At 46.4% G+C, this 27,750-nt stretch overlaps 1 protein-coding gene and 1 long non-coding RNA gene across 2 annotated transcripts in view; one reads left to right on the top strand and one right to left on the bottom strand.

The window, feature by feature from the left end:
• Positions 1-27,750, top strand: part of ATG16L2 (autophagy related 16 like 2) — a 694,312-nt gene that overhangs the window by 357,312 nt on the left and 309,250 nt on the right. The window contains exon 10 of the mRNA XM_085623378.1: positions 17,848-17,953. Within this exon, the coding sequence (XP_085479504.1) occupies positions 17,848-17,953 (106 nt within the window). The remainder of the gene's footprint in view (positions 1-17,847; positions 17,954-27,750) is intronic.
• LOC146806075 (uncharacterized) overlaps positions 1-27,750 on the bottom strand; it is a 200,584-nt gene that overhangs the window by 102,545 nt on the left and 70,289 nt on the right. The gene's annotated exons all lie outside the window — the stretch shown is intronic.

Raw genomic sequence — 27,750 nt, 5'->3', positions numbered from 1 at the left:
AAATACTTGGCAGAGATGCGCGCGCAGCAGCATGACGTGTGATTGACGTGCAACTAGGGGGTGAAGGGGACTTGACATTTAGCTCTACATGTGGAGACAGAAGTCTGGGGTTATGTCAACCTAATCCCAAATCATATCTAACATCCTATGTTTAAAGAACTGTGTTATCCAAAAAAGAAAGGTCTCTTAGGATAGAATCTTATTCTATACTGACTATACTGACTGTTAGTGCGTGTACAAGCGTCTAAGTGTCTACACTAGATGCGAGGGGGTAGGAATATTCCATGGTAACAGGGCTATGAATTACTTGCATAAAGACAGAGAAGCCGGGCCTTTTGCTTGGTAGCTGAAAGAATGTTTACTTAAACTACTAGACAGGAATGCATTGGGTGAAGAGCGGAGCAGAGCAGATAATCTTGAAGGTGAAATACAGTTTTTGGCAAGCAGACAGGTCGAGTCAGGCACCGTTAGCCGCACAGGGAGTAGGACAAAGTTCATGGATACAGATGCGAGCTCAGACTGGAGCTTTCAGAGGCAGAAGGCAGAAAAGGCTTGATGGCAGAATCAGGGCCTACTCGCCTGGACTGTAAGAAATGTGGGAAGTGAACCATATAAAGCCGGTGGCCTTTCATACTTAGGAATAGAGTATCCGGCCCATTCATGGCGGGTCTGAAAGAGGACATGTTGACGGTGGACGCACATGTGTTTGCGTCTTCATAACTGGAACTGGAGGAAACATACATGTACTTATGATTTATACATGAAACCGTTGGGGTCCAAGATAGGGGACATAACTGATCATAAAAATCCATATTTCCACATTCCCTCCTTGTCCCCTACTTGCCCTTAAGAGATATCAATCTTCATCAATCCGTTGATTTGTTCATATAACATCATTTGTTCTTCTTTCTTCTTCCGGAATCTTGAGTGAAAACTTGGATGTGGGATACACGAGGTGGCACATAGACCACAAATCGCTGGCCCACATTGTAGGCATAAGCAGCAACTGAATAGTATGAGAAAGCCAATACCTAGGAAGGATAAGACCCTCCATCCAAAGGTAGATAATACACTCCAAAACCAACCGGACCAAGTCCAGGTGCCTGGATTCTGGTGTATCTGGCTTACAATCTTATGAAGGCGGGTTATGGCTTTATAGACTGACGGTGAATTTTCTGGTATGAAAATGCAACAACTTGATCCGATGACCCTACAAGCTCCGCCCCTATCGGCCAGGATGACGTCAAGGACAAGACGATTTTGAAGCACAACAATCCGCATAGCAGACTGCTCTTCTGTTAAATTGCCTAAGGCGGAAATAGTTTCGTTCACTACTGCTTCAAGGGTTCTGGTTAATCTACGTATCAACTTACTATTAGTGACTGTACCTATATAAGGAAAGAAACCTTTATTGAAATCTGTGTATTTCTCCCATGCTGTTTCAGTGTAATCGACTATTGGGAGATCTCTCTGCTGTCTATTGTGTACTAAGTGAGTATTTCTATGATAATCAGGAGGAGCTAGGAAAACAGGTGGCAAAAGGAATGCTATGTAACAGGTACCATCCCAATCTAAAGGTAGGCGTATATATGCGGTCTGTCCACATATAAAGTAGGAATGACGAGAAGCTCTAAATGTAGACTTGCCTTGATCACTGAATTCTATTACAGTGGTGCATTTACTGTGGCCCATGTGTATGGAGCCATTCTTTTTTATACATAGTTCACCTTTAACTGGAAATACTGACATAGCGGGCAAAATTGGTGCAGCTTCGGATTCAACGTTCAGGATCATGAGATTAAGCGTGAAATTACCTAATCCATATACTTCATTTTCTAGATCAGTTCCTGTTCTTTTGGGAAGTCCCTCCTTGTTAGGGTAACAGACTTTAAGCAAGACTAAGTTCAGGTTTCCCCAAACCCAGTTGTCTTGATAAACTGCGGAATTCGAATCTAGGGAATTAATTAAACTAAACCATGCTCCACAGGAGCCATTGTGTGTGAACGGATATGGAAAGAGAGGCAGAATTCCCTTATAGTTCTGATAGGGAGGGAGTCGGCCACATATCCAACAATTTGTAGCATTGCTAGCCTGATGGGAATGATGTAACATACTAATAAAAGTGTTATTGCGCAGCGCAAATCTATATGACAACTCATGCGGGGGAAATTCACTAAAAGAATGTTCAGCAGTAACATTATAAACATGTTTAGAAATAGGATAATATATGTGTAACAATATACTTGCAGCGATTATTAAAAGACATAAGAAAAACAGAATTAATAACGTCACTGTGCAATGACTACGCAGTGATTTACAGTACGCATGTTTTTTCAACTGGATTTGATTATTTTTTTCTCTATTCCGGTCCAGAGGATACATGTCAGAGACAAATTCAACCGATTCACCTTGGAGAGGACTTAAACAATCAAATTGTCTGACTTATTGGACCGTAGTTTTAGTCTATATAGTTCTGAGTTCGTTTGCTCAACCAAGGGGAGCTTTGAGTCTGTCTTTGAGGAAATACAGGGTTTAGTCTCTATATCGGATGGTAGTCCATGAAATTTCTTGATATGACTTGAATGTATCCAGCCTTTTCGACCTTCGATCTTCACGGCTGTCCTCGTGGTTAACAGTACGAGTTGAGGCGATTTCCACCTAGGATCCAGCTGAGACTTCCGGTCAAAGTTCCTCACTAACACCAGGTCCCCCGGAACTACGTCGTGGGGTTTCACCTCGGTGTTGTCGGGAAAGGCTGCAGCTACCTGTGAACGACAAGATTGTAGTGCAGACATCAAGGAAGCCAGGTAATCTGTCAGCATATTACAGTCAACGTCAGTTATTTTACGAGGTATAGGCGTCCCCCACATATTTGGTGGTCTACCGAAGATCACCTCATACGGGGATAGCCCTGTTCGAGAATGTGCTACCATTCTCATGTAAAAGAGTGCAACTGGTAAGGCTACTACCCAGTCGACACCTTTCTCTCTACATATTTTGGACAATCTAATTTTCAGAGTTTGATTATGTCGTTCCACGAGACCTGCTGCCTCGGGGTGTCGGACACAGTGAAATCTCCATTGATAACCTAACAAAAGTGAAACGTGTTTCATTAGTTCGGATGAGAACGGCTGGCCGTTATCTGAGTAGACAGCACGTGGTAAACCGTACCGTGGGAAGAATTCTCGAACCAACTGTTTGGCAGTAGTCGGGGCAGTGTAATCTGAAACCGGGTATGCCTCTGTCCAACGGGAAAGAGCACAAACAACTACAAGAACATATTTGAATCCTCGACATCGTTCCATCTGGATATAATCCATCTGGAGGACTTCAAAAGGGTGATCAGGAGGCTGAAATCCACCCTGTTCTACGGGAATGCTTTTACCTGGGTTAAACTGACAACAGATCATACAGGTACGAACTTTTTGTTTAGCTGCTGCTCGTAAATGTTTGTTGAACCAAATGTGTTGAATGCTGTCTAGCATAGCCTTTTCTCCTAGGTGCGCTGGACTATGTATTGTATTAATGATAACTTGGACCATTGAGTCGGGAAGAAACCATATAGATTTTTCCTTCGTCATCCATCCCTGATCAGTTTGGATCCCTCCTAATTCAGTCCATTTCTTTATTTCTTCTGGTGTAGCATGTGTCTGTATGTCAATTACGTCAAGAGCGGGATCCTTAACCATCATGCAATGTGTTGGTGTCGGAACTATTGTCTTTGTCATGTCAGATGTGTGAGTTTGAGCAGTCTGTTTAGCTGTTTTGTCAGCTAGATCATTGCCTTGGGAAATGATATCAGTAACTTTCGTATGAGCTTTACATTTCATAATTGATATTGCAGCGGGTAGATGTATTGCTTCTAATAAGGCATGAATGAGGGGTCCGTGCTGAATGTGGGCACCGTGAGAAGTTAAATAACCTCTCTCTCGCCACAGCACGCCGAAGTCATGGACGACTCCGAATGCATAACGTGAATCTGTGTATATGTTGACTTTCTTATTTGTGGCTTGAATACAGGCTTGTGTCAGAGCGGTGAGCTCTGCTGCTTGAGCTGACAAGGTATTAATACGATTTGTTTCAATGACTTCAGTGTCTGTTGTGACTGCATACGCGGCCACTAGCTCTCCTGTACTTGTTCTCATACATGAACCATCTACATACAACGTCAGGTCTGGGTCTGACAATGGGACGTCTGTCAAGTCTTGTCTAGGTTTCGTCGTGATAGTAATAACTTCAATACAATCATGTGCTAGTGGGTCTGTTCCGTTTACTGGTAACAGTGTGGCAGGATTTAACGTATTACAACGTCTGATTTCTATGTGTGGCTGAAACAATGTTAATTCGTAACCGGTGAGTCTCGCTATAGTCAAGTGTTGTGTTTGTGTGCGGTTCAAGAGAACCTCTACTGCGTGTGGTACTTGTACTGTCAATGGATGTCCTAACACTATGGCATCGCTTTGTCTGATTGCTAAAGCTGTCGCTGCCACTGACTTCAGGCACGCAGGCAGAGCCTGAGCTACGGGATCTAATGTACTAGAAAAATAAGCACATGGTTTGTGTGATCCTGCTTGTTCCTGTGTGAGTACTGACAAAGCAGTACCTTCGCGTTCTGTAACAAAGAGCGTAAACTGTTTGCTGTAACATGGTGTTGCTAGGACAGGTGCTTGACATAAAGCTTTCTTTAGGCTTTCAAAAGCTTGTGTATGTTCCTGAGTCCAAGGGAGGACAGTCGATGTGGCTGCCTCCTGTGTTGTCTACTGAATGAGTGGTTTTGCTAGAAATGCATACTGAGGGATCCACTGCCTACAATATGAAGTGAGGCCTATAAAAGCCCGCACCTCCTTTTGTGTCTTGGGTACTGACATGTTATCAATTAACTGTATGCGGTCGGGTGTAAGCTGCCTTCCCTCCTTGGACAGCGAGTGACCAAGGTAAACAACTCGCTGGACACAGAATTGCAGCTTAGAAGGGGACACCTTGTGCCCCTTTTCGGCCAAGAATTGTAAAACCGTCAGTGAGGCTTTTTCACATTCATGTTCGCTTCTAGCGGTGATCAACAGATCATCGACATATTGAAGCAGGGCAGTGTTGACTGGCATGTGGATACTGTCAAGTTCTCGTTTCAGTGCTTGGCTATAGATGCTGGGGCTTTCTGTGAATCCTTGAGGTGCGCGTGTGAATTTAAAGCTTCGTCCATTTAAACTAAATCCGAACAAGTATTGGCTTTCCGGATCTATTGGGACGCTGAAAAAGGCATTCTTGAGATCAATTACAGTAAAGAATGTTGCTTCGGAATCAATGGCTGTCAGTAATGAAGAAATGTCTGGAACTACGGGGTATTGTGGTACAATACATTTATTTAATTCGCGCAGATCAATAACCAATCGATATACTGGCGGGGCTTTTGGATCAGTTCGTTTAAGAATCGGAATTATCGGGGAATTACATCTATTGGAGTCGGTTTCCACAACCACTCCTTGGGTAATAAGCTCGTCAATGATTTGCAGTAAAGCCACTACAGCATCTGGGGGTAACTTGTATTGTCGCATTCGTGGTAGTACCACTCCTGTCTTTAGTGTGACTCGATATGGTGTAATGTTCATGCAACCAACATCTGTAGGGCCTTGTGCCCATAAGTATGTGGGTAAAGTCTGCAGTCGGTGATCCATGTCTCGGGACACATAGTGCCCTTTGAAATCACGTAAAAACAATCTTACTCCTTCCGGAGAACAACATATTATAGCTCCTAGAGCTTTCAATGTTTTTATACCTAACAGGTTTTCTGGACATGATTTAGTAAGCAATAAATCTGTAGTTCGTGTCAAAGGACCAATCGTAAGGGGAAGAGGCTGTGATACTTCGTTAATGATAGGTTTTCCTGAAAACCCAAGGGAAATATTCTGTGAGCCTGAGAGGGGTGCCCCTGGAACTTCACTACGTTTTATGGTTGTTCGGCTTGCCCCTGTATCAAGTAAAAATTTTCTATCTTGGCCTAATAGTTCACTGTGTACATAAGGTCCTTCTTGATCTACAGGGACCTCGATAAGGGGTAAGCCAACTTCCCTCTCTAGGCTGTTTCATGAGTATCGTTGATAATCAGGATAGTCATACTGTGCAGTCTGGTACATCTGTCGTGTCGTTGTTGGTGTAGCAGCAATAGGCTGCTGTGGTGGAGCTGGCATAGACTGTTGCGGAGCTGGCATGGCCTGTGCATGCTGCGGAGCTCCTTGTTGGTTCTGATCCTGTCTAAGTGGCCGTGGTCTTTCTTTTGTATTACCTATGGCGATATTATGTTTTAAAACTGGACAATCGTGTACATAATGACCTGGCTGTTTACAATAGTTGCATGTCCCTTTTACAGGACCTGCTGAAACACTAGACTGTGTCATACCCTTTTTATGACCGTCAGCTGGAACTGTCTGGGAAACGAGCATTTTCATTTTCGTATCTTTCATGCGTCTTTGTTCATGTTCTTGTTCCTCTCTAATTCTATTGTGATGGTACTGTAGCATCTGTAACATTTGTGACGGAGTGTTACCTTGCCAGGTACTCTCGAATTTCAATACTCTATTCTTAACTTGGGGCAGGGCATTTTCAACTAATTTTGTCACAAACAGATGTGGATAAGATTCGCTACTTGCTTTTATTCCACTATTTATACCAAAACATTTTTCGAATCGGGCATAGAAATCACTAGTGTCTTCATCTTGCTTTTGTTTACAGGCTGAAATTGCACCCCAGTCTTCCTTGTTCGTAGTTAATAAACGTGGCAGTACCTGTACTAGTAAACCTGGTAGTGTTTTGGTCTTTTCCCCAAGCCCTGAACCTGGACCTCGAGCTTTTTCTTCGTTTTCTAATGCTGTCCAATCTATCTTCTGGTCTCCCACCTCCCAATCCTTTTCCTTGAGTTTTTCGTAAATGCCCGCAGGCATTAATACCTTCAATATTGTCATAATGTCGGGATAGGTATACTCTCCCATGAGCAACATGTCTTTAATTTCACGGTGGAAACCCGCTGGGTCTTTGTCATGACTGGGTACCACTTTCTTCATTTCTAATAGTTCTATTTTAGATATGGGTGTGTATACAAACACACGTTTAAACTGATTGTCATCACCTTTTATCGGGTGCACTTCGCGTAAGGGATTCTGTCTATCCATATAATACGTCGTTCTTTCTTTTATGGGCAGTGAGACATGTTCGGGACATACAAAAAGAATGTACTGCTTTCTGGATTCTAGTATTTCTCTAATTAACTCAGTACCTGAACCTCTCCATTTATTCGTGAGTAATTCAGTCAATATATCAGGTACTGGACCAGGATCGGAGTGTTGGCTTTTATATAATATAAGGAGTTGTTGAATCATGTAGATACCAGCTAAACGCTGTTCATCGGGGTTGAGGTTCAAAAACGTGTGTGCTAGTGTATCATCACTATATTTTCCGGGACTGTCAACCCAATGAACGGCTGACCTGGCTAATTCTTGTTCGTCCATAGAATCGAGTAGATGATAACCCCTTCGTTCTCGGAGTAATTTGTCAGCGGCTTGGAACGAATGTTCGGGGGACCGTATATTTATTATAGGGGTTTGGAAATTTCTGTTATTATCTGGACGTATCGGACGTATCGGATCAGTAAAGCATCTAGTATTATTACAATATTTCCCTCTACCTACATAGGCCATTGTTTCTAACTGTCCTGTGGGTAGTTCTAATTCTTCCTCCTCCTCGGTTTGTTCAGGCTCGTCTACTGCTAATCTTTCTTCGTGTATTCGTTCTACTTCTTTGCGGATCTTGCGGCACATAGCTACTATACATGATCGTTTATCATGTCTCCCCTCTGATATATTCCGACTCCATGTGGTAAGAATTTGCATTTCTTCCGGATTTACCCCTGGTCGGTCTTGATTTCTGATCACACAATTTATGAGGAAACGTAACAGTTCCCCCTGTATCTCCACTTTCTGGTACTCCAAGGCTCTATTAATACTTTCAGAATCTCGTCCTGACTGGACAAAGTGATATATATTTTCTAAATGTGTAGTCATTCCTGGTAGCCTTCCTAAATATATTGCAGCTCGTCGGATACGTAATGATGCCAGCAGCATTTCATCCTTTTTGCCGGGCACAGGATCATATCTACAATCTATTAGAAGTTCCTTAAGCGTGTCGGGAGTTACTAGTTTGGGCGTACGTTGGTGTGCTAATTCTTGAAAGGAAAGTTTATTTACTCTGGGTGGCGTGGAAAAAATGTTTGTTGTATCTCCTGTAGCACCACCTGGGGTGCTGGATGTGAAAGGATTCGTTGAACGTGATATAGCAACCATAGATGTGGGTACAGCTGTAGAAACAGATGTGCTTGCCGGAACTTGTGTCGGAGTTTGTTGTTGCGGAGGTACAGACGGAGGAGGGTCTTGGCGTTGAACCCCCTCGGCAGGCGGTCTATGTGGCGCAGCATTAGCATACTCGGGAGCTGCGTCGTCTAAATAAGAGGAAAGAAAAACATCTTCTGCGGTTCTGGGATGCCCTTTGGGATGTACTTTTATCGGAAACAATGGGGGTGGCAAGTCTTTTGGTATCTCCGGAGTAGCCTTAGGTAATCCTTCGGCCAGAAGAGGATACATACCATTCATAAGGGCATTTCGTTGTCTGTCTACTTGTTCTGATTTTACTCGAGTACCTTCTTCAATTAATAGGTTTTCTCGAACTTTATTTGAATTCTCCTTACTCTTCTCTTCCTGTCTACGTGCTTTTTCTGTACGTCTATACGATTCTTTACGCCATAATTCAATGGCATCTTTCTGTGATTGTCTAGCTTTCTTTTTCCATAATTCTTCCTCTACTTTCACGATGCAATCTGCATCCCAGGTCCCGGCTGCGGGCCACCTCTGACTTTCTGGTAATTCCTTGGTGTAGTCTACCCATAAATCAAGAAATAATATGGCGTCTAGGCCATGTTTATGATACATGAAGTACCCTGGAGTGTCCCTAGGGGGAATGGGAACAGCTTCTTCGAGTACCCCTTTTCTAGTTTTTATCTGTCTTAATTTCGAAAAGAGCGGCATTTTTGAGAACTGATCTGATCTGATACCTAATTCTGAACACGTTTAATACAACAAAACACAATAATGAACAGTCATTCACACCACAATATGCAGAACGTATTTAAAACATTTTAACATTTAACATTTAATGAACAACAATGATGGTCATTTGAGGAACTAGTCACTAAACATGATACTCGGCACTAACTAGGTAATTCTGGATTATATACTAGACATACTTGATATACTGCTAAACAGTACAGATACACTGCTGAAACAGTGCAGACCGGATTTGTGTACCCAAACCCGTCTTGACCGGCACAACCTATGTGCACGTCAGAACGCCTCCCCGACAATGGTACTCACCGGGTAGCTCGGAACGGAAGGCCTCGGAACTGAACTGAACTGGACTCGGACCAGACTGGACTCGACTCGAAACTTCGGAACTTCGGAACTTCGGAACCTGGTGGGCCTCTGTATACCTCGGATCTTGCTCTCTCAGCTAGGCTCTGGTCGGGATACTTCGCACTTCTCACCGCCTCGTCTGGGTGTTGATCGCAGCCTCAGTTACCCCCGCTGGGCAGGAGGGAGATACAGGAAATCCTGTGGGTACGCGTTGTTGTCCGTCCAGCTGTGGCAGGAGACCGGGCCTGCAACGCACCTCCGGCGCGTGAGATGAGAAAGTGTCCCTGTTCGGGCGCCATATATGTGGTAAATAATTTAATTACCGGAACTTAATTTGATGCGGAAAATCTATAATAATAGCTCAGTAAAATAAGAGGCAGAATCCGTGGTATTAGAGGTTCGGAACGGGCTTTATTCCAAAATCAATTCGAATTGATGGACTCCATATTCCATCACCACGAAGGTTCAGGAAGTGAAGAACAAACTTTATTGACAACTAATCATTTTTATACAATAGGCATTACAGTGAAACAGGTGCAGGAGGCGTAACAGTTGATCACAAAGATAAGAACATACATGCGTAACTAAAATGGGTGTAACTGGGCGTAACTTAAAGAACGTCATTGGATATGATGTCATAAATGGGTGGTTCCACGGAAGAATTTCGCAATGTCAGCAGAAATACTTGGCAGAGATGCGCGCGCAGCAGCATGACGTGTGATTGACGTGCAACTAGGGGGTGAAGGGGACTTGACATTTAGCTCTACATGTGGAGACAGAAGTCTGGGGTTATGTCAACCTAATCCCAAATCATATCTAACATCCTATGTTTAAAGAACTGTGTTATCCAAAAAAGAAAGGTCTCTTAGGATGGAATCTTATTCTATACTGACTATACTGACTGTTAGTGCGTGTACAAGCGTCTAAGTGTCTACACTAGATGCGAGGGGGTAGGAATATTCCATGGTAACAGGGCTATGAATTACTTGCATAAAGACAGAGAAGCCGGGCCTTTTGCTTGGTAGCTGAAAGAATGTTTACTTAAACTACTAGACAGGAATGCATTGGGTGAAGAGCGGAGCAGAGCAGATAATCTTGAAGGTGAAATACAGTTTTTGGCAAGCAGACAGGTCGAGTCAGGCACCGTTAGCCGCACAGGGAGTAGGACAAAGTTCATGGATACAGATGCGAGCTCAGACTGGAGCTTTCAGAGGCAGAAGGCAGAAAAGGCTTGATGGCAGAATCAGGGCCTACTCGCCTGGACTGTAAGAAATGTGGGAAGTGAACCATATAAAGCCGGTGGCCTTTCATACTTAGGAATAGAGTATCCGGCCCATTCATGGCGGGTCTGAAAGAGGACATGTTGACGGTGGACGCACATGTGTTTGCGTCTTCATAACTGGAACTGGAGGAAACATACATGTACTTATGATTTATACATGAAACCGTTGGGGTCCAAGATAGGGGACATAACTGATCATAAAAATCCATATTTCCACACTTTGATAAGCCTAAACTGATTGTCCATACTACCACAAACAAGCATTGGCATAGCCAATAGGTCTCGCCTTTGGGACCTTATAAGTGTTTAGCCATGCAACAGTTGATGTTGTTGCACCAAGGATATTGTGCTGTATAACTAAATACTTATAAGGTCCCAAAAGCAAGACCTATTGGCTATGCCAATGCCTGTTCTGTATTTACGGGGGGCAGTTGTGCCCACGGACCTATGGAATGAGACTTGCTGATCACCCCTATTATGCCCGTCCACCCGCCTGACCCAGCTACAGGGTGGAAACTTTCATATTGAGGGCGTAGAAATTGCTTGGCATGGCACATGTCACACCAGCCCCAGGGAGGGCTCACCCCCGGAAGCCAGCAGACCTGGTAGCGCTGACCTGGCAGTGGAATACATATTTTGGCCTAGGCTCTCCTGGACATGCCACCCTTGAATTGAGGACCCGGTGCTACTTAAGAGACAGTGAGTGATGACCAGGGGGCAGGCCTCTCTCTTCTATTCTCCGTCCCACCCCTCCACCCCACCCCCCCACCACTCTCCACCCCCCATCGGGGTTCGATGTACAAACTCCAGCAGTGGGGTTGAGGACCAAGTGCTGACGTACTGGCCACCGACAGGGGTGCTCCTGCCTTCGACCATTCCAGTGAATTGTTTCACTTCTCTCGCTGTTGAGCATGGAATCGGGGAACCCCATCATACGGCTGTTGGGCTACCCGAACCTGAAATCATTACCGACCAGACCTCTGCACTTCTAGTGACAGTAGGTGGCTCACAAAGTGACTTTTCCCTCAATCTCTGAGACAACATACTCATCTTCTCATCATCAGACAGTCGGCTAACAGTCTTCAGTCTTCTTCATGCCAAAGCCTGTTGTCTGAAAACTTCTCTTCTCTGAGGCGGTGGCTCACCATAAGCATCCAACGCCATCTGCACTGTTTACCCAATTATCAAAGGACCTAGAAATGACCATGGAAACCATTTTGTAGGAAATCTAGGCCATCGCAACCAAACTCTCCACCATGCATGGCAGAATGACAGACCTCACATCTGTGGTTATATCTCTACGTGTAGAGGTGACCAATTTTCACTCAAGCCTGAGTTGCTTGATTGCAGTGGTGAGCATATGACTTCCTAATACATAAGGTCACAGATTTGGAAGACAGGTCAAGGAGAGATAGCATTCACATCTTTGGTGTCCCCAAGGAGGCGGAGGGAGAAGACATGCTGCCTTACTTGGGAGTTTCCTGCCCAAGCTATTGTTACTACACTTTTCTGCACCACTGTAATTCCAAAGAGCACTAGGGTGCGGTCCTGCTTCACGACCCCTGACAGGCCTCCCCACCCGATCATCGCCTGTCTTCTCTGCCACAATTATTATACAGGTTGCAAAGCTTTCACCATCCACGTTGCTCTTCGATTACCACCTCATCTCCATTTTGACGGAATACTCCTCGGCCACCAACATCAGGGGGAAGAAGTTTCTTTCCCTGACTTCATCACTGGGGCCCTCAAATTCGGCCCGTTGGACCTGACACACATGCGTGTCACCTGCGACAGAAAATCAAGGGAATACAGGTACCCAGCTGGCCAGGAATCCTTCTTGGACGAGCTCAAGGCTCCCTCAATCAACATGGGAACCCCCTTGGATACCTGCAAAGAACCACCGACAGACGACGCACCTTGGTCTCTACCCCATTCTCTACCACCACCAAGCCCCAGCCTCAAGGCGCCAGGAATGGGATTGTCCTAGTCTCAACCAGGTGGTGGAAGCTTCAACTAAAGACAGAGACAAATATTGCTTTGTCATCAAGTAATCTCTGGACCCTGGGTCAGAGGAAGTGCCTGCCCCTTAATGGACTCGCTTTTGAATTCATGCAGTATTACTGTGGGGATGGGCGCACATGGCATTGGACTGCTCATCCCTGGAAATCCACTTACCTACCCTCTGGCCGGAGTAGCTTCCAGGCTCCTTGTTGGCCTAAGAGCCTTTGGGTTCTCTACTTCACTGCCTCCTTCTGTGAGACTAGCAAAATGCTCACCCAGGCGGACAGAGTTCTCCTTGTGTTACTTTCTAGGCTGTCCCGATCTCATATGGGCAAGTAGTGCCCCTCTACGAACTCCCCTTCCCACCTAAACCCCCCCATGTGGGACTGACTGACCTGGGGGCCACCCCCAGCTCCCTGTTCTCTCTCTCTCCACTCCCCCAACCTCGACTTGCATACGGCTCCTAGCCTGACAGCCAGGTTCACCCCTTTCTGCCCCACATGCAGCTGACACTCAGGGAAGAGTGATGCTGATCTGGATAGCACCCCCTCTGCCTGCATTCACTACATAATTTCTCACACATCAGGGCCGTGGGAAAGCAGACACCGACAGGTGCAGGTTTTAGCTCAGGATACCACACTTACTTGTCGCCTCCTTACCCCTTTGCCCTCTTAACCCTTTGCCACCTCTCCATTTCTCCTTCCGCACAAAGGTTCTCCCTGTTGATCCCACACCATTGCACGCTTACTCACAAGTGTTTCAACTGTATACTTCTTCTTTCATGACTTTTCTTAGGTGAAGTCCATGCCCCTATCAATTTGCTTAATGTTAATGGCATGCAACACTACATTAATCCCAAAATGGCCTACACTACCTGAAAATTAACCAGGTAGATATTGCTCTGATTCAAGAAACACACCTAACTCCTGAAGAGTCTCCCAAACTTAAACAGGACTGGGTGGGCACAGTAATCAGTAGTAGTACTAGGTGGGGATTAACTACACTACATCACTGTCTCGCAGGTGGTCCATTGTGGGATGGCCATTCTGCTCTGACGCAGCCTTTCTTGGAGAGTGCTCAAGACCTGATCGGACAGGTACCGTAGCTGAGTGTTCACGAAAATCTGCTTCCCTGATAGAACACTCAACCTCTGTTCTGTTTATGCACCCAATGCCGATAAGACCTGCTTTCTGGCCATCCTTTCTCAGATGATTCTAGACTTCGGCTGCACTTCCCGATTTTTAGGCAGCAACTGGAATTTGACCCCAGGCCAGCTCCTTGACTTTAGAGGCAGTCTTGATCCCGTACTTTTGTACGGATTATAGTTTCTCAATCAAAACTGTGCGTCTGTGGGACAACATAAACGTCAAAACTGTGTGAGACTGATTCTGAGCACACCATAGGGATATGTTGGTCTTAGTCCTGCAAGCTCACAGTGCACCATCTGCACCCCAAACCTGACTAGGTAACAAATGGAATGTGCAACCTCAGAAGATGACAACTCTGACTCCCCAATGAAATTGTGGTAACATATCTAGAACCTTTTCATTTGGTCACTCATGCATACCCAAAGAGATACACAAGAAATACTCAACATGGCGGTTCAATATTTATTGAAACATTGTGATTCTTGAGTAAAATATGTGTGCTGAAATAATCAATAGAAGCAAACAGAATAACGTGATCAGAATTACGATAATGGTGAAGAAGATAAACAGTTCAACCATTTTGCTGTTACAGAGAATTTTTGCTTGCATATAAGTACTGTAATATATTGTACTCCTAACCTAGCGCTACCTAACCTAGTGTACCTTGGCTGGGTGAATCTGCCAAATCCCTGTAGTGTGATCTAACTTCCCCGTTACCTGTGAGTAAGTGTCATCAGGGTGCCCGTCTTGGTGGTATACAGGAATCAGCTGTCCTAGAATTCCGGCATGGGACAATCTCTCAGTGCCAACTAAATGCTCCTCTAACTAAACAGGGAAATTATGTATTTTATATAATAAACATCATCCATGATGCCATGCCGAAGTCCCAGTCAGGCTACTATTATTGTTCTTTTGTGCTAGCTCTATTACTGAGTGGACAATAACAAACGACAACATTTTGTGCAGTGAACTTAGCCCTTGTACAGAATGTTCAAGGTATTTGATAATATTCCTATGAAGTGGAAATGTAAGAAAAGCTAGTTCAGAGAATATCATCCTGCACAGGCACGCAAGCAAATGCATGTCAAATGTCATTGTGTTTAAGAAAAGAAGGTAATTTAAAAACGTGACCATGTAGAATGGTAGTGTTTCTACCTGGGCCTAAAATATGATCACACGACAGTACAAGATTGGATAGGGTGGTTTTCCTCTTGTATGACCATGGACTGCTCAATGTGTGGCATCTTCTACATCCCACACAGAGGGAATATACAGATTCTCTTGTCCACATGACAACCAATACCACATTGATTACTTTTTACTCCAGCACCCACTGCTCTCTTCTGTCACAGGTTGTAACATTCTGAAGCCAACTGTCACGGACCACGGTATGGTCTGCTTGGAATTATACTGCGGCCCAATTTACCCCCATGCCAGTGAAATGGCTGATGTGGGTTTATGTCTCAACACTGCCAGGCCATAAGGAAACCTTGAGGAGCCAATTTTGTTCCTATATGACTGATAATAATGGCTCTGTTGACTCTGCTAGGACCCTTTGGGCTTTTGGGAAAGCCACCCTAAGAGGGGTCTTGATGCACGGAGGCTCTTTATGAATCGGGCCCCCAAACCCTTCCTGACAATGGATATATTTATGTTCCCTGTACTTTTCTTTTCTCTTGCCTACAGCTCAGATCAATGTACTTTCATCACTGTAATGTTTTACTGCTATGTAATTAACCCCTTGTGTGCGCAAGACGGCTCCCGGCCGTCGTGCATTACGGTGGGCGTGTGCGCACGACGGCCGGGAGCCGTCGTAATCCCGCCCACCGTTTATTTCTCCCGCACAGCGCGGGAAATAAACTTGCACACAAGGGGTTAAATAAAGGTTGAAAACAAAATCCGAAGAAACCACTGTGTACGCATAACAATTATGTTAACCAGGTTCCTAGGAATGATGGGTTCCCCTTGTTTTATTGCACAAGGATGTCCCTTTGAAACTAAATTTTATTGTGAAGAGGATCTGAAAAAGGTTGAGGGCAGGATATAGTGCTCTGTGCTCCAGCAGAATGTTTCATTGATCATGGGTCCTGGATCCCATAGTTACCCACATGTGTCCCACACATCAAGGATACATGAGGTAGCACTATTTCAGAGGTTTGCTGTAAAAGGAAAATCTACAGGCTAATTCTCTGAAGCACCCATCCGTGAAGTGTTATTTGAGATGACTTAGGATACTGCTGTGCTATAAAAAAAAATTAACTAAAACATCAACTGCAATAAAATAGTAATGAAGGTTGCAAGAGTTTTGCTTCCATTGAAGGTGAAGGGCCAGATGTACGGCGCGCAAAATAGCGCCTAGCAAATTGCGAGTTTTTACAACTCGCAATTGGTGAGGCGCTATTTTGGATGTACAACAGTGTGTGTCACACTGTTTGCAATTCTCAATGGGGTCGCAAATTGAGAGGCTCATGAATATTAATGAACCTCTCACAATTTGCGACCCCATTAAGAATGGCAGGCCCTCCCAAGTATGGTGGCCTGCTGGGCTCAGCAGGCCACCATATCTAGGACTGCTTTTAAATAAAGCAGTTTTTTTTTTAATGCAACCCGTTTTCCTTAAAGGAAAACGGGATGCATTAAAAAAAAAATGAAACGTTTTAGTTTCATTTTTCAAGGGCAGGTAGTGGTCCCTGGGACCACTGCCTGCACCTTAAAAAATATTTTCCCCTGCATTTGCAAAGGGGAAGGGGACCCCTTCCCTTCTGCGAGTGCATTACCATGCTCATGAAGAGGGTGGTAATTTGCGAGACGCAAAACATTCATACATGGGCTTGCGTTCGCTATTAGGAAGGGAACGCCCCTTCCTAATAGCGAGTTGCAAAACCTATTTAGTGAGTCGCAAATAAATTGCGACTTGCTAAATAGGCTTTGTACATGGCCCATGCTGTTTTTGCATGCGCAAACGGATTTGCAAACCTGTTTGCGCATGCAAAAGCGGTCGTACATCTGGCCTGAAGTCTTTACATTTCTTAACAAAGTTGCTGCTCATCCGTTTTTTATAAAATTTTATTTCTGCCATGTTTCATTTTTAATGAGCATTGACAAAGCCAATTTGGTTTCACCATGTGATACAGGGCACTGACCTATTTGCTCTGCTGATGTTTTTTTCTCCCTCAGATGACCACTCTGCATGCACAATAATGGTTCCCTAATTTGGGATACTTTTCCTAAACTTTATGGAAAAGCCATCTGGAAATACTTTTCCATAAAGCTTAAGAAACAGCTTTCCGCAGCGGCCATTGGCCATGCGCATGTACACCAGTCATCTTGCAATGTTTCTTTTAAAGCTTTTTATAATCATTTCAAGGTAGCCTCAGCATTTGTACTTGTGTGCACACTAGGCAGCCTAGTTTGAATGATTAAAAAAACATTCAAAGATATGGGCGTTCGCGAAACAAAGTGTGGTGGGGACAAGTGGACACATTTTCAAATAGTATAGCTACAATGACAAAAGAGGGGGCTGTAGGGAGAGCAAGAAGAGAGAGAAAGAGGGAAAGGAAGAAAATATAGTGCCCCATGCAATGCAAGGTTCTAATGTTAGCAGCAGAAGAATACAACTGATCCACTCAAAAACAGCGAGGCTGAACTGCTTCTTGAGCAGAAAAAGTGCAAGAATAGGATGGAAAGCAGCTGAATCTGATGCATTGAATTGAGATAGACAAGCCATCGAGTAAGAAGCTAGGAGAAGACACAAAGTCTCCTCTAAGTCTAACTTTTCCTTCTAGTGAGTTTGTTCTCCTGCTTGCTTGAGAATCTAATTTTACTGTACATTACTCATCAAAGTGCTTAATCCTTGTTTTTTACATTTATTGTAAAGAGAATTATTTTAGGCTCTTGACACAATTGCAGAATTTAGAGCTGCCAATCTATAACCATAAATATTTTTTATGATGTCTTCCTTCAGGATACCTTCGATTCAGAAGTGAATGCCATCAAATTCAGTCCTAATTCAAAGCTGCTGGCCACAGGAGGCGCTAGCCGAAAAATCGATCTCTGGGATATCGTAGGAGGTACAAGCTATAGAGGCTTTGTTTACTATTAGAAACTTATTATGTAGAACCCTAAGGTCCAAGTCTTTTTACTACTTAAGGTCTTTTGCTTCTATGCTTCATAGGAGCACCCTTTTGCAGACGTTTCTCCAGCTATGGAATATGTTGTACCCTGCACATAGAGACACTGGTAGCCATGTTGTATATTTCAAGTCTTCTTTATTGGTTCCATGTCTGGGTAGTATCAATCATAGTCCAGCCAGCTCTAGACAGGTACTAGCCATGTACCAGCCCCACCACCAAGAGCAGCCTGCCTAGCTGCTCAGCCCATCTCCAACTGTCACCACTCATCCACACAGGCACCCAGGCATTCCATTCATCACAGTCACACCAACATTCCGCTACCATCTCTCACTCTGGCTGAGCAGCTAGGAGGACCTTGGTTGATTACATATAAATGTAATAATTAGGATATGACAGAATAATTTCCCATTCAAGAGAAACAAACTCAAGCTCTTCTTTAGCAAAGACTCAAAGCTTTTTTCTTTTTGAGAAACCTTAGAGGGCCTGAGAGGATTTTCTATGTTTTTGGGCACCCAAGATTTAAGGTGCACTCTAAATGTTGTACACAACATAATGAACTGTGTAACATCTAACACAAATCCCGGCATGCTGTATGCTAATATAACATATATGGTGTTGGGATGGAAATTTCCCCTTCATGGGTACAGTTGTGTCCCCTCCCCTGAGTGCCCAACTGCGAGTATTTTCTTCCATAGTTTTTGTTATTTTCGGCCTCAATCTCAAGCTAATCTATCATGCGTGTGAAGCCTAGACCTGTCCCTTGATGTGTGTCCTGTCATCGACTTTGAGGGGCACGCAATGCGTGCTTTCCTTAGTGATAGAGGACTACGGGTTCAGGCCTGTAGTGTGGTAATGGTAGCATACCGTGTTTTCTTATTTTTTATTCTAGTGTAACCAGACTTTTCTTATCTTGGTCACTGAAGTTCTCATCCAGGGGATACTCATAATCTATGAATAATCCCCGCCCATGTGCGGGATCCTGGAGCATATAGAAAAAACATATATATACACACATATATATATGCATATGTGAAAACATATACATGCAGCCTAAAATGTTTCCAACATGGCAAAAATGCTGAAATTACATAGGTTTGCATTGTAGTACCCCTACCTTCCTAACCCATAAGGAATAAAGGAAGCAGTAAACAATTGTCATACAATAATGCTTTATTGCCATAAAGCAAACTTGTAATTGCAAGCATTTGTCTGTAGGCTACAGCAGAGTACTAAGAAACAAGACCCCTTGCTCCCATGATGCACCACAGGTGGCAGTTAGGTCAGTTCTTTTTTCCGGCTCCTTCTATGAGGATCCTGGAGCTTGAGCTCTTCAGTTGTTTGACTGAAAGTGATTTAATTGATATTTTTCTCAGAACACGCGACATTTTCTAACTCCTAAAGGCTTATTCTACTGGTTTTTGGGTCTTACTATAAATTTTTTCCAGTCAGAATGCCTGCCTTATTCAGGAAATGCCCTTCCTGTGGCAAGAAGATGGGACTGGCAGATCCACACTCTGTGTGTATTGTGTGTCTTCCATCATCACCCAATCCTGACCAGTGTTGCCACTGCCAGAAATTTTCCAGGCGGACTCTGCGTGACAGAGAACGCATAAAACTTCATGTCCAGCTGGAGAAGGACAGAAGCCATCATGGAGGTGACCATGGAGTCTTCAAACCACCTTCCTCAAGCAAACAACACCGAAACCGGCGACATACCTTCTTCTTTCTGGACTCAGGAGAGGTGGTAACAGGAGATTCGCTGTCGAAGAGACCCAGACACTCTTCAGCGTCTAGGGACAAATCACCATCTCGACGTTGAGATTCTCTGCCGCATGCAAGTAAGTCGGCGTTGAGGCACAGTGCTTCGGGCTTGAAGGCTGTGGGTCCTGAGAGACCTGAAAAGTCTCCGTCTCCGTCGAGGCTTCCGTCTCCGTCGAGACACTCTCCGCCACCCTTGAGGGGATAGGCGTCGAGAGTCACGACGGCAAACATTTCACCGCAAGTGGGCTTGTCGACGTCGAGAGCTTCGTCGAAGTCCCATCACTCGACGTCAAGAAGATCGACGCCAACTCGGCGCCATGGGAGATCGACGTCGAGATCACCAGACCAACGGCGAAGGTCCACGTCGAGATCACCAGACCGACGGCGAAGGTCCACGTCGAGGTCTCCACATCGCCGTAGGCGATCGATGTCGAGACCACCGTTGAGAGCGGGACAGCGTTCCCATAGCAGATCCCCTCAATCGACGCCGATGGTGACGCAGACTTCATTGACGTCGAGGCATTCGACGTCGAGGGAAAAAAGTGCAGCGGCCGCAGAGGACACGTCATCTGGGGACAAGTCATCATCCCCAGGACTGCATATTGTGCAAATTTCACCGGAGAAATCTCCCAAAGCTGGAGAAAAGTACGGTCTGTCACCTCGCTGGCTGGAAGGTGTCCGGACAGGTGACTGCAGAAGTCCGGGCTCGGACTACTCTCGCACTTACTCGCCTTCTAGGATCTCTCCTCAGAGAAGCAAGTCTCCCCTCAGAAGACCAAGATCACCGTCCACGCACCGATCACGTCCAGGGGTCACCAGTCTCCCCCCAGAAGACCAAGATCACCTTCCAGGCACCGATCAAGGTCCAAGGGTCGTCGCAGCTCTCATCACAACCGTCCCCATAAGAGAAGACGCACGAGATCGCCCACATGGTTTTCCTCCACTAAGTCCTCGGTCCAGGACTATTCTCCGACCTTCTCCTCGACTCCTCCATCGTGGGTGTCTCCCATCGATGACATCGCGACCTTCTCAGATGTCCTGGGTAGGGGTGCGAAGAAACTAAACATCACTTAGTTCCCACATTTATCATCTTCGACACCTTACACCATCGCACAGCTCCTAGACTGCCGCTTCCTTTGGTGCCAAGATTCTTGGAACCAGCTATGGCCACATTCCTCACCCCTGCTACAGTGGGCTCCGTACCATCCAGGATTGCCAAAAAGTATAAGGCCCCAGCCGAGGATCCCTTATTTCTCAGAGCTGATCCACCAGCGGACTCCGTCATTGTGGCGGCAGCCATGAGGTCTCATTCGGCGGCTGCATCATCTTCTGTACCCCCAGAGAAGGACCGTAAGCAGATGGACTCCTATTGCAGGAAAATGTGCAATACGTCGGCTTCTTCCATGAAGATTGCAAGTGCCTCAGCCCTTCTCGGGCGATATGACAGGTCTCTTTGGGACTCCCTGTCAAGGTTCACCGAAAAGCTCCCCAAAGAAGACCAGCAGGACTTCAGCGAAATCCTGCTAGAAGGTGGGCTAGTAGCCAATCAAGTTATAAGTGCGGCAGCGGACGCTTCAGATCTTGCCGCTCATGGTTACTCCCATGGCGTCTGTTCACGGCGCTCAGCCTGGCTGCGCCTCACAGGCCTCAAGCCTGATGCACAGAAAAAGATTCTGAATCGTCCATTTAACGGCTCCTCCTTGTTTGGGGCTCACGCCGATGAGGAGATGAACGAGATGATGGCGGAGCTGGATACTGTCAAGGCTGTAGGTCTGGAGAAGCGCAAAGAATACCGGAAGCACTTTCGTCAGGGCGACAAACGTTCCTTCCAGTAGAGGGTTCAAACCCCTCAATGGTCCTCCCAGAACCAGCAGAGGTCCCAATTCCAGCAGAGGGGTCGTGGCAACAACAGTCCACCACTAAGCAGCCTCCCAAACAGTGAGGCATTACTTCCTCCACACCTGTTCGCCACTCCGGTAGGCGGGAGTATCGTTTTTCACCTGGAAGAGTGGGAAACCATAACAAGAGACAAATGGGTGCTGAATATTGTGCAGCATGGTTACTTGCTAAGGTTCAAGTCTGCCCGTCCGCAAGTGCCCCCGCAATTGAAGCGCCTTCCTCAACTTCAAAGGCGGCTTTTACTGGACAAAGTATCTATCCTCCTCTCCCAAGAGGGCCATAGAGGAGGTCACACCTCTCCAAAGAAACCAGGGGGTATACTCTTGCTACTTCCTAGTCCAAAAGCGAGGAGTAGCCAAAGAGTACAGATCTATCCTCGACCTGCTCCTGCTGAACAGGTTTATCAGAAAGGAAACATTCTCTGCATCAAATCTTTCCGCACCTTCACCAGGGAGACTGGATGTGTGCCATCGACCTGCAGGACACCTACTTTCACATTCCTGTCTCAGTGACACATCACAAATTTCTCAGGTTTCAGGTCTCTCGTCACCACTACCAGTATCGAGTGCTTCCGTTCGGCCTCAAATCCACCCCACAGACATTCTCCAAGTGCATGGCGGTGGTGGCTGCCTTCCTCCGCAGGCAGAAGATCTTCGTCTATCCATACCTAGACGACTGGCTCCTGAAAAGCTCCACACCTGTGCTACTCCAGAGCCATCTCTCATACTGCCTCAACCTGCTGCATTCCTTGGGGTTGCAAGTCAACTACAAGAAGTCGGTCCTCAACCCCACTCAACGGATACACTATCTGGGTGCCTCCCTGGACCCTGCAGAGGCAAGCTTGTGTCCTTCAGAGGAGAGGTTGTCATCAATGCTTCTCAAGTGCCACACTCTTCTCGACACTGCACTTCCCACAGCCAGGCAAGTGTCTTCACTACTGGGATCGATGGCCTTGTGCATCTACGTTGTGCCTAATGCACGCCTTCACGTGCGGCCTCTACAACAGGCACTCGAAGATCAATGGTCTCAGAGGTCAGGTCGCTGGGAAGATCGTGTCTCTCTCCACCAAGCTGCCAGGGACTCCATCAGATGGTGGATGAAACGTTCTCACCTGCTGCAAGGGGTCCCTTTTTATCAGACGCCTCCAACACAGACAGTGGTCACAGATGCCTCAATGCAAGGCTGGGGAGCTCATATGGGCCAGCTTCAGGTACAAGGTCTCTGGTCCAAGACAGAAAGAAGTTATCACATCAACTTCTTGGAACTACGGGCGGTCCATCTGGCGCTCTAATCCCTGTATCCGTCTCTTCAATCCAGCCACATTCAGATTCAGACAGACAACACAACAACGATGTTCTATCTGAGCAAGCAAGGAGGCACCAGGTCACAAGTCCTGTCTCTGGAAGCCCAATCCATTTGGCAGTGGTTGATGGCAAGAGGTCTCTCAATCGTCGCAATCCTCCTTCCAGGAACCATGAACATGCAGGCAGACGGCCTCAGCAGAGACTTCGTAGAAGCGCACGACTGAGTGCTCAATGAAGACGTCGCTCAGGAGTACGGATACACTATCTGGGTGCCTCCCTGGACCCTGCAGAGGCAAGCGTGTGTCCTTCAGAGGAGAGGTTGTCATCAATGCTTCTCAAGTGCCACACTCTTCTCGACACTGCACTTCCCACAGCCAGGCAAGTGTCTTCACTACTGGGATCGATGGCCTTGTGCATCTACGTTGTGCCTAATGAATGCCTTCACGTGCGGCCTCTACAACAGGCACTCGAAGATCAATGGTCTCAGAGGTCAGGTCGCTGGGAAGATCGTGTCTCTCTCCACCAAGCTGCCAGGGACTCCATCAGATGGTGGATGAAACGTTCTCACCTGCTGCAAGGGATCCCTTTTTATCAGACGCCTCCAACACAGACAGTGGTCACAGATGCCTCAATGCAAGGCTGGGGAGCTCATATAGGCCAGCTTCAGGTACAAGGTCTCTGGTCCAAGACAGAAAGAAGTTATCACATCAACTTCTTGGAACTACGGGCGGTCCATCTGGCGCTCTAATCCCTGTATCCGTCTCTTCAATCCAGCCACATTCAGATTCAGACAGACAACACAACAACGATGTTCTATCTGAACAAGCAAGGAGGCACCAGGTCACAAGTCCTGTCTCTGGAAGCCCAATCCATTTGGTAGTGGTTGCTGGCAAGAGGTCTCTCAATCGTCGCAGTCCACCTTCCAGGAACCCTGAACGTGCAGGCAGACGGCCTCAGCAGAGACTTTGTAGAAGCGCACGACTGAGTGCTCAATGAAGACGTCGCTCAGGAGTTCTTTCGGCAGTGGGGAGTGCCGGACATCGATCTGTTCGCAGACGCGGCAAACACGAAATGCCCCGTCTTCGCGTCCAGATTCCCCCAGCAGAGATCACGGGGGAATGCACTTTTGATCAGCTGGTCGCAGACATTGCTGTACGCTTTTCCTCCGCTCCCTCTAATCCCGGCGGTCATACAGAAGTTCTACAGGACCTACACCAGAATAATCCTGATAGCGCCGGAGTGGCCACGCTAGTGGTGGTACCCGGATCTCCTCCAACTGTCAGAGGTTCCACATTGAAAGCTGCCCTGCCGCCCGGACTTATTGACCAAGAACGAGGGGAGAGTGTTTCATCCCAACCTCCCCTCCCTCCGGTTGACTGCATGGCTCCTGAAGTCATCCAGTACGGACATCTAGACCTTTCGGCTGACTGTATGGACATACTTAGAGAAGCAAAGAGACCCTCCACAAGAAAGTCATATGCTTTCAAGTGGAAGAGATTTTACCTTTGGTGTAGGGACAACGCTCTTGATCCGACTCAAGGTCAAGAGCAAGTGATTCTTCCATAGTTACTGCACGTAGCAAGGTCAGGCCTGAAGTACCCCTCCATCAGGGTCCACTTAGCTGCTAACACAGCTTATAGAAAGTCTCCTACCCAGACGTAATTTTTTCAAATGCCTGTGGTCAAATATTTCCTAGAGGGGCTTAAGAAAGTGTTTCCACCAGTGAGGTCCCCTTCGCCTCCCTTGGAGCTTAACATTGTCCTCACCAAATTGATGGGTGCTCCTTTCGAGCCTATTCATAAGGCATCTTTTCAGCATTTGACCTGGAAGGCTGCTTTCTTAGTAGCCATCACTTCAGCCTGCAGGGTGAGTGAGATTCAGGCCCTGTGCTGCAAGGAGCCTTACACTGTTTTCCACGACAATAGAGTGGTGCTGCGGACTCATCCGAGTTTCCTGCCCAAGGTGGTCTTGGATTTCCACATCAATCAGATTATCACTTTCTTTCCTCAGCCAACCACTCCCCCGGAGAGAGGTTTACATTCTCTAGACCGCCAGAGAGTATTGAAGTTTTACCTTGATAAAACCCTTCCACTTAGGAAGTCTGACCGGCTCTTTGTCAATTATGGTTCAACAAATACCGGGCTGGCTGCTTCCAAAAGATCTATTTCTAGATGGATCATCTCCTGTATAGCCTTGTCCTACCAACTAGCCAACAAGGTTCTCCTGGGCAGACCACGAGCACACTCTACCAGAGGGAAAGCTTCTACTACAGCTCTCCTTCGCAACATTCCTATATCTGAGATTTGCAAGGCGGCTACATGGCGCTCGATACATACCTTTACACGCCATTACTGCCTAGATTCAGATGCACAGGCCGATGCCCAGGTGGGGCAGGCCTCTTTGAGGAATTTGTTTGCATAACTGCTGTTTGAATGTGATGTTACTTCATGTTCTATATGCTCTGTTGCTCGTCCGCAAGACTTTGGGTATGGGCTTGCTACTCTATTCATAGATTATGACTATTGATGAGTATCCCATGGATAAGAAGGATTAGTCACATACCGGTAATCCTAGTTCTCATCCAGGGGTATACTCATCAAAGTCCTAAGCGACCCGCCCACCTCCCCGGACGAGCATTCTCTTCAAGTTATTGTTTATTGATTGCAGATCTACTTAGGTGCATATGCACCGTCAAAAAGAACTGACCTAACTGCCACCTGTGGTGCATCATGGGAGCAAGGGGTCTCCTGCAGGTCTTAAAGGCACGGTACCCCTACTCTAATGCCTTCAATGCAAGGTGTCAGATTTCTTTGTTTCTTAGTACTCTGCTGCAGGCTACAGGCAAATGCCTGCAATTGCAAGTTTGCTTTATGGCAATAAAGCATTATTGTATGACAATTGTTTACTGCTTCCTTTTTTCCTTATGGGTTAGGAAGGTAGAGGTACTACAATGCAAACCTATGTAATTTCAGCATTTTTGCCATGTTGGAAACATTGTAGGCTGCATGTATATGTTTTCACATATGCATATATATGTGTATATATATGTATTTTCTATATGCTCCGGGATCCCGCACATTGGCGGGGATTATTCATAGATTATGACTTTGATGAGTATATCCCTGGATGAGAACTAGGATTACAGGTAAGTAACTAATCCTTATAGCATACTGGCCCTCTCATATAACATCCCACTGTTACTGGTCTGGTGCTTGCTTGACCGCCAGATTCTGAAAGGTGAGGGGATATCACGTGGAATCTGACCTGAAAGAAGAGCTGTGCCTTGTCCTGGAACACCTGGACGATCCTGCCTGGAAGAAGGGAGGAGGAGGGAGCCAGCCTAGTAGAAGGAGCAAACTACTTGTGTGGCCAAGAGCAGCCTACCCTTGTGCTGTGGATCAGTCTGACAGAGGCGTGTGGCAGCATAACTGCTGTCGTGTGAGCTTTGAGATGGTCACTGACACTGGGGATTTGGGGCACTGCTGAAGTGTGCGTGAGTAGATTGCCCCATCAACCCTACTGTTGCATCTGTGGCACTTTCCCCAACTGTGCCTGAGAAGTTTGCGCCACTGAAGAGACATGCGTAAACTTGTGGTATTTTCCACACGTCTGCCCGAATGAACTTGTACCATGGCTAGTCCAGTGACACTTGCCTAATGCGTGCCTGTGCGTTCCTGTGCAGGCTATGGCACTAGAACAGAAGCTGCTGCCTCAAGGAACTTGCCCCTGTGTGTCCGTGTGACTGTGGCTGCTGCGCTTATGCCATGTCTGGAAGAGGGCTCTCGAATGCATAGCCTGGGTCTCCTCGGGAGGAGTGGAAGAGACACTAACGCACTTACACCCAGTGCCAGAGGCGTAACAAAGGCCACTGCAGCCTCTGCGGTGCGGGGGGGGACCCCGAGCTCCAGGGGGCCCCCTCAACACATTACCCTGGCCTGACAGCTCCTGAGGAAGTCCAAATGAAATGCATTGGCATTTGTGCCTGCCCCCGGAAAGTCAAGCCATAGCATTGCTAATTCCAATGCTTGTCTGAAATGTAAAGCGGGAGAGTGGTAGCGCGCTGCTCAGGCATGCTGGGGCTGGCTGTCTGAGCAGTGATTGTGCTACAATGTAATAATTTGCGCCCAGTGTCAGCAGCCGACTTTCGATACGTCACGTCCTGCTGGCGCCTGTGGTGGAGGAGGGCAGGGGTCAGGCAGCAAAGTTTCTGCGCGGCAAATGGTAGTTATGCTTGCATTATAATGAATCTACGTTGTGATTCCCGACGACTGGGCTCTCGACTCACGGGACTGTGGCAGCTGCGATGGAGCCCAGAGCAGGAGAGCACACACCACTCACAGACTGTGCAGCTGGTGAGTACCCTTAAAATCATTGCCGCAGTAAGTAATTACTTATTCACTCAGGGGACGGGTGGGGTTCACACTGCCCTGCTGCGGGACAGAAAATAAAGGTTTTTTTTAAGCTTACAGTGTGAACCCCAGCAAGACTTCATTAAAAATTACCCTCCGCATCCCCACCACGTAACAATCCTTGTGGAGTTCAATTATTTATCAGCATCTCTAATGTTGCCGTTGCAGGTCCCGACTGGCGGGAATTTCAAAGGTATCAGATGGGTGCCAGAAGGAGCTTGTTTGGTGAGAGCCCCTCTCTGCAGTCTTTTTGCTCCCTCTGCCCTGTGACTGATCGTTCTACACTCATTCAGGGTCACTTAGTTTATCACCCATCAATGGCTAGGCTGTCCCACTGAGCGCCGCCGCTAGCAGCAAGAAG

Source organism: Triturus cristatus, chromosome 8 (assembly GCF_964204655.1).
Source record: "Triturus cristatus chromosome 8, aTriCri1.1, whole genome shotgun sequence".
Classification (NCBI taxonomy): domain Eukaryota; kingdom Metazoa; phylum Chordata; class Amphibia; order Caudata; family Salamandridae; genus Triturus; species Triturus cristatus.
The sequence above is the reverse complement of the archived record's forward strand: the minus strand, read 5'-3'. Positions and strand labels throughout refer to the sequence as shown.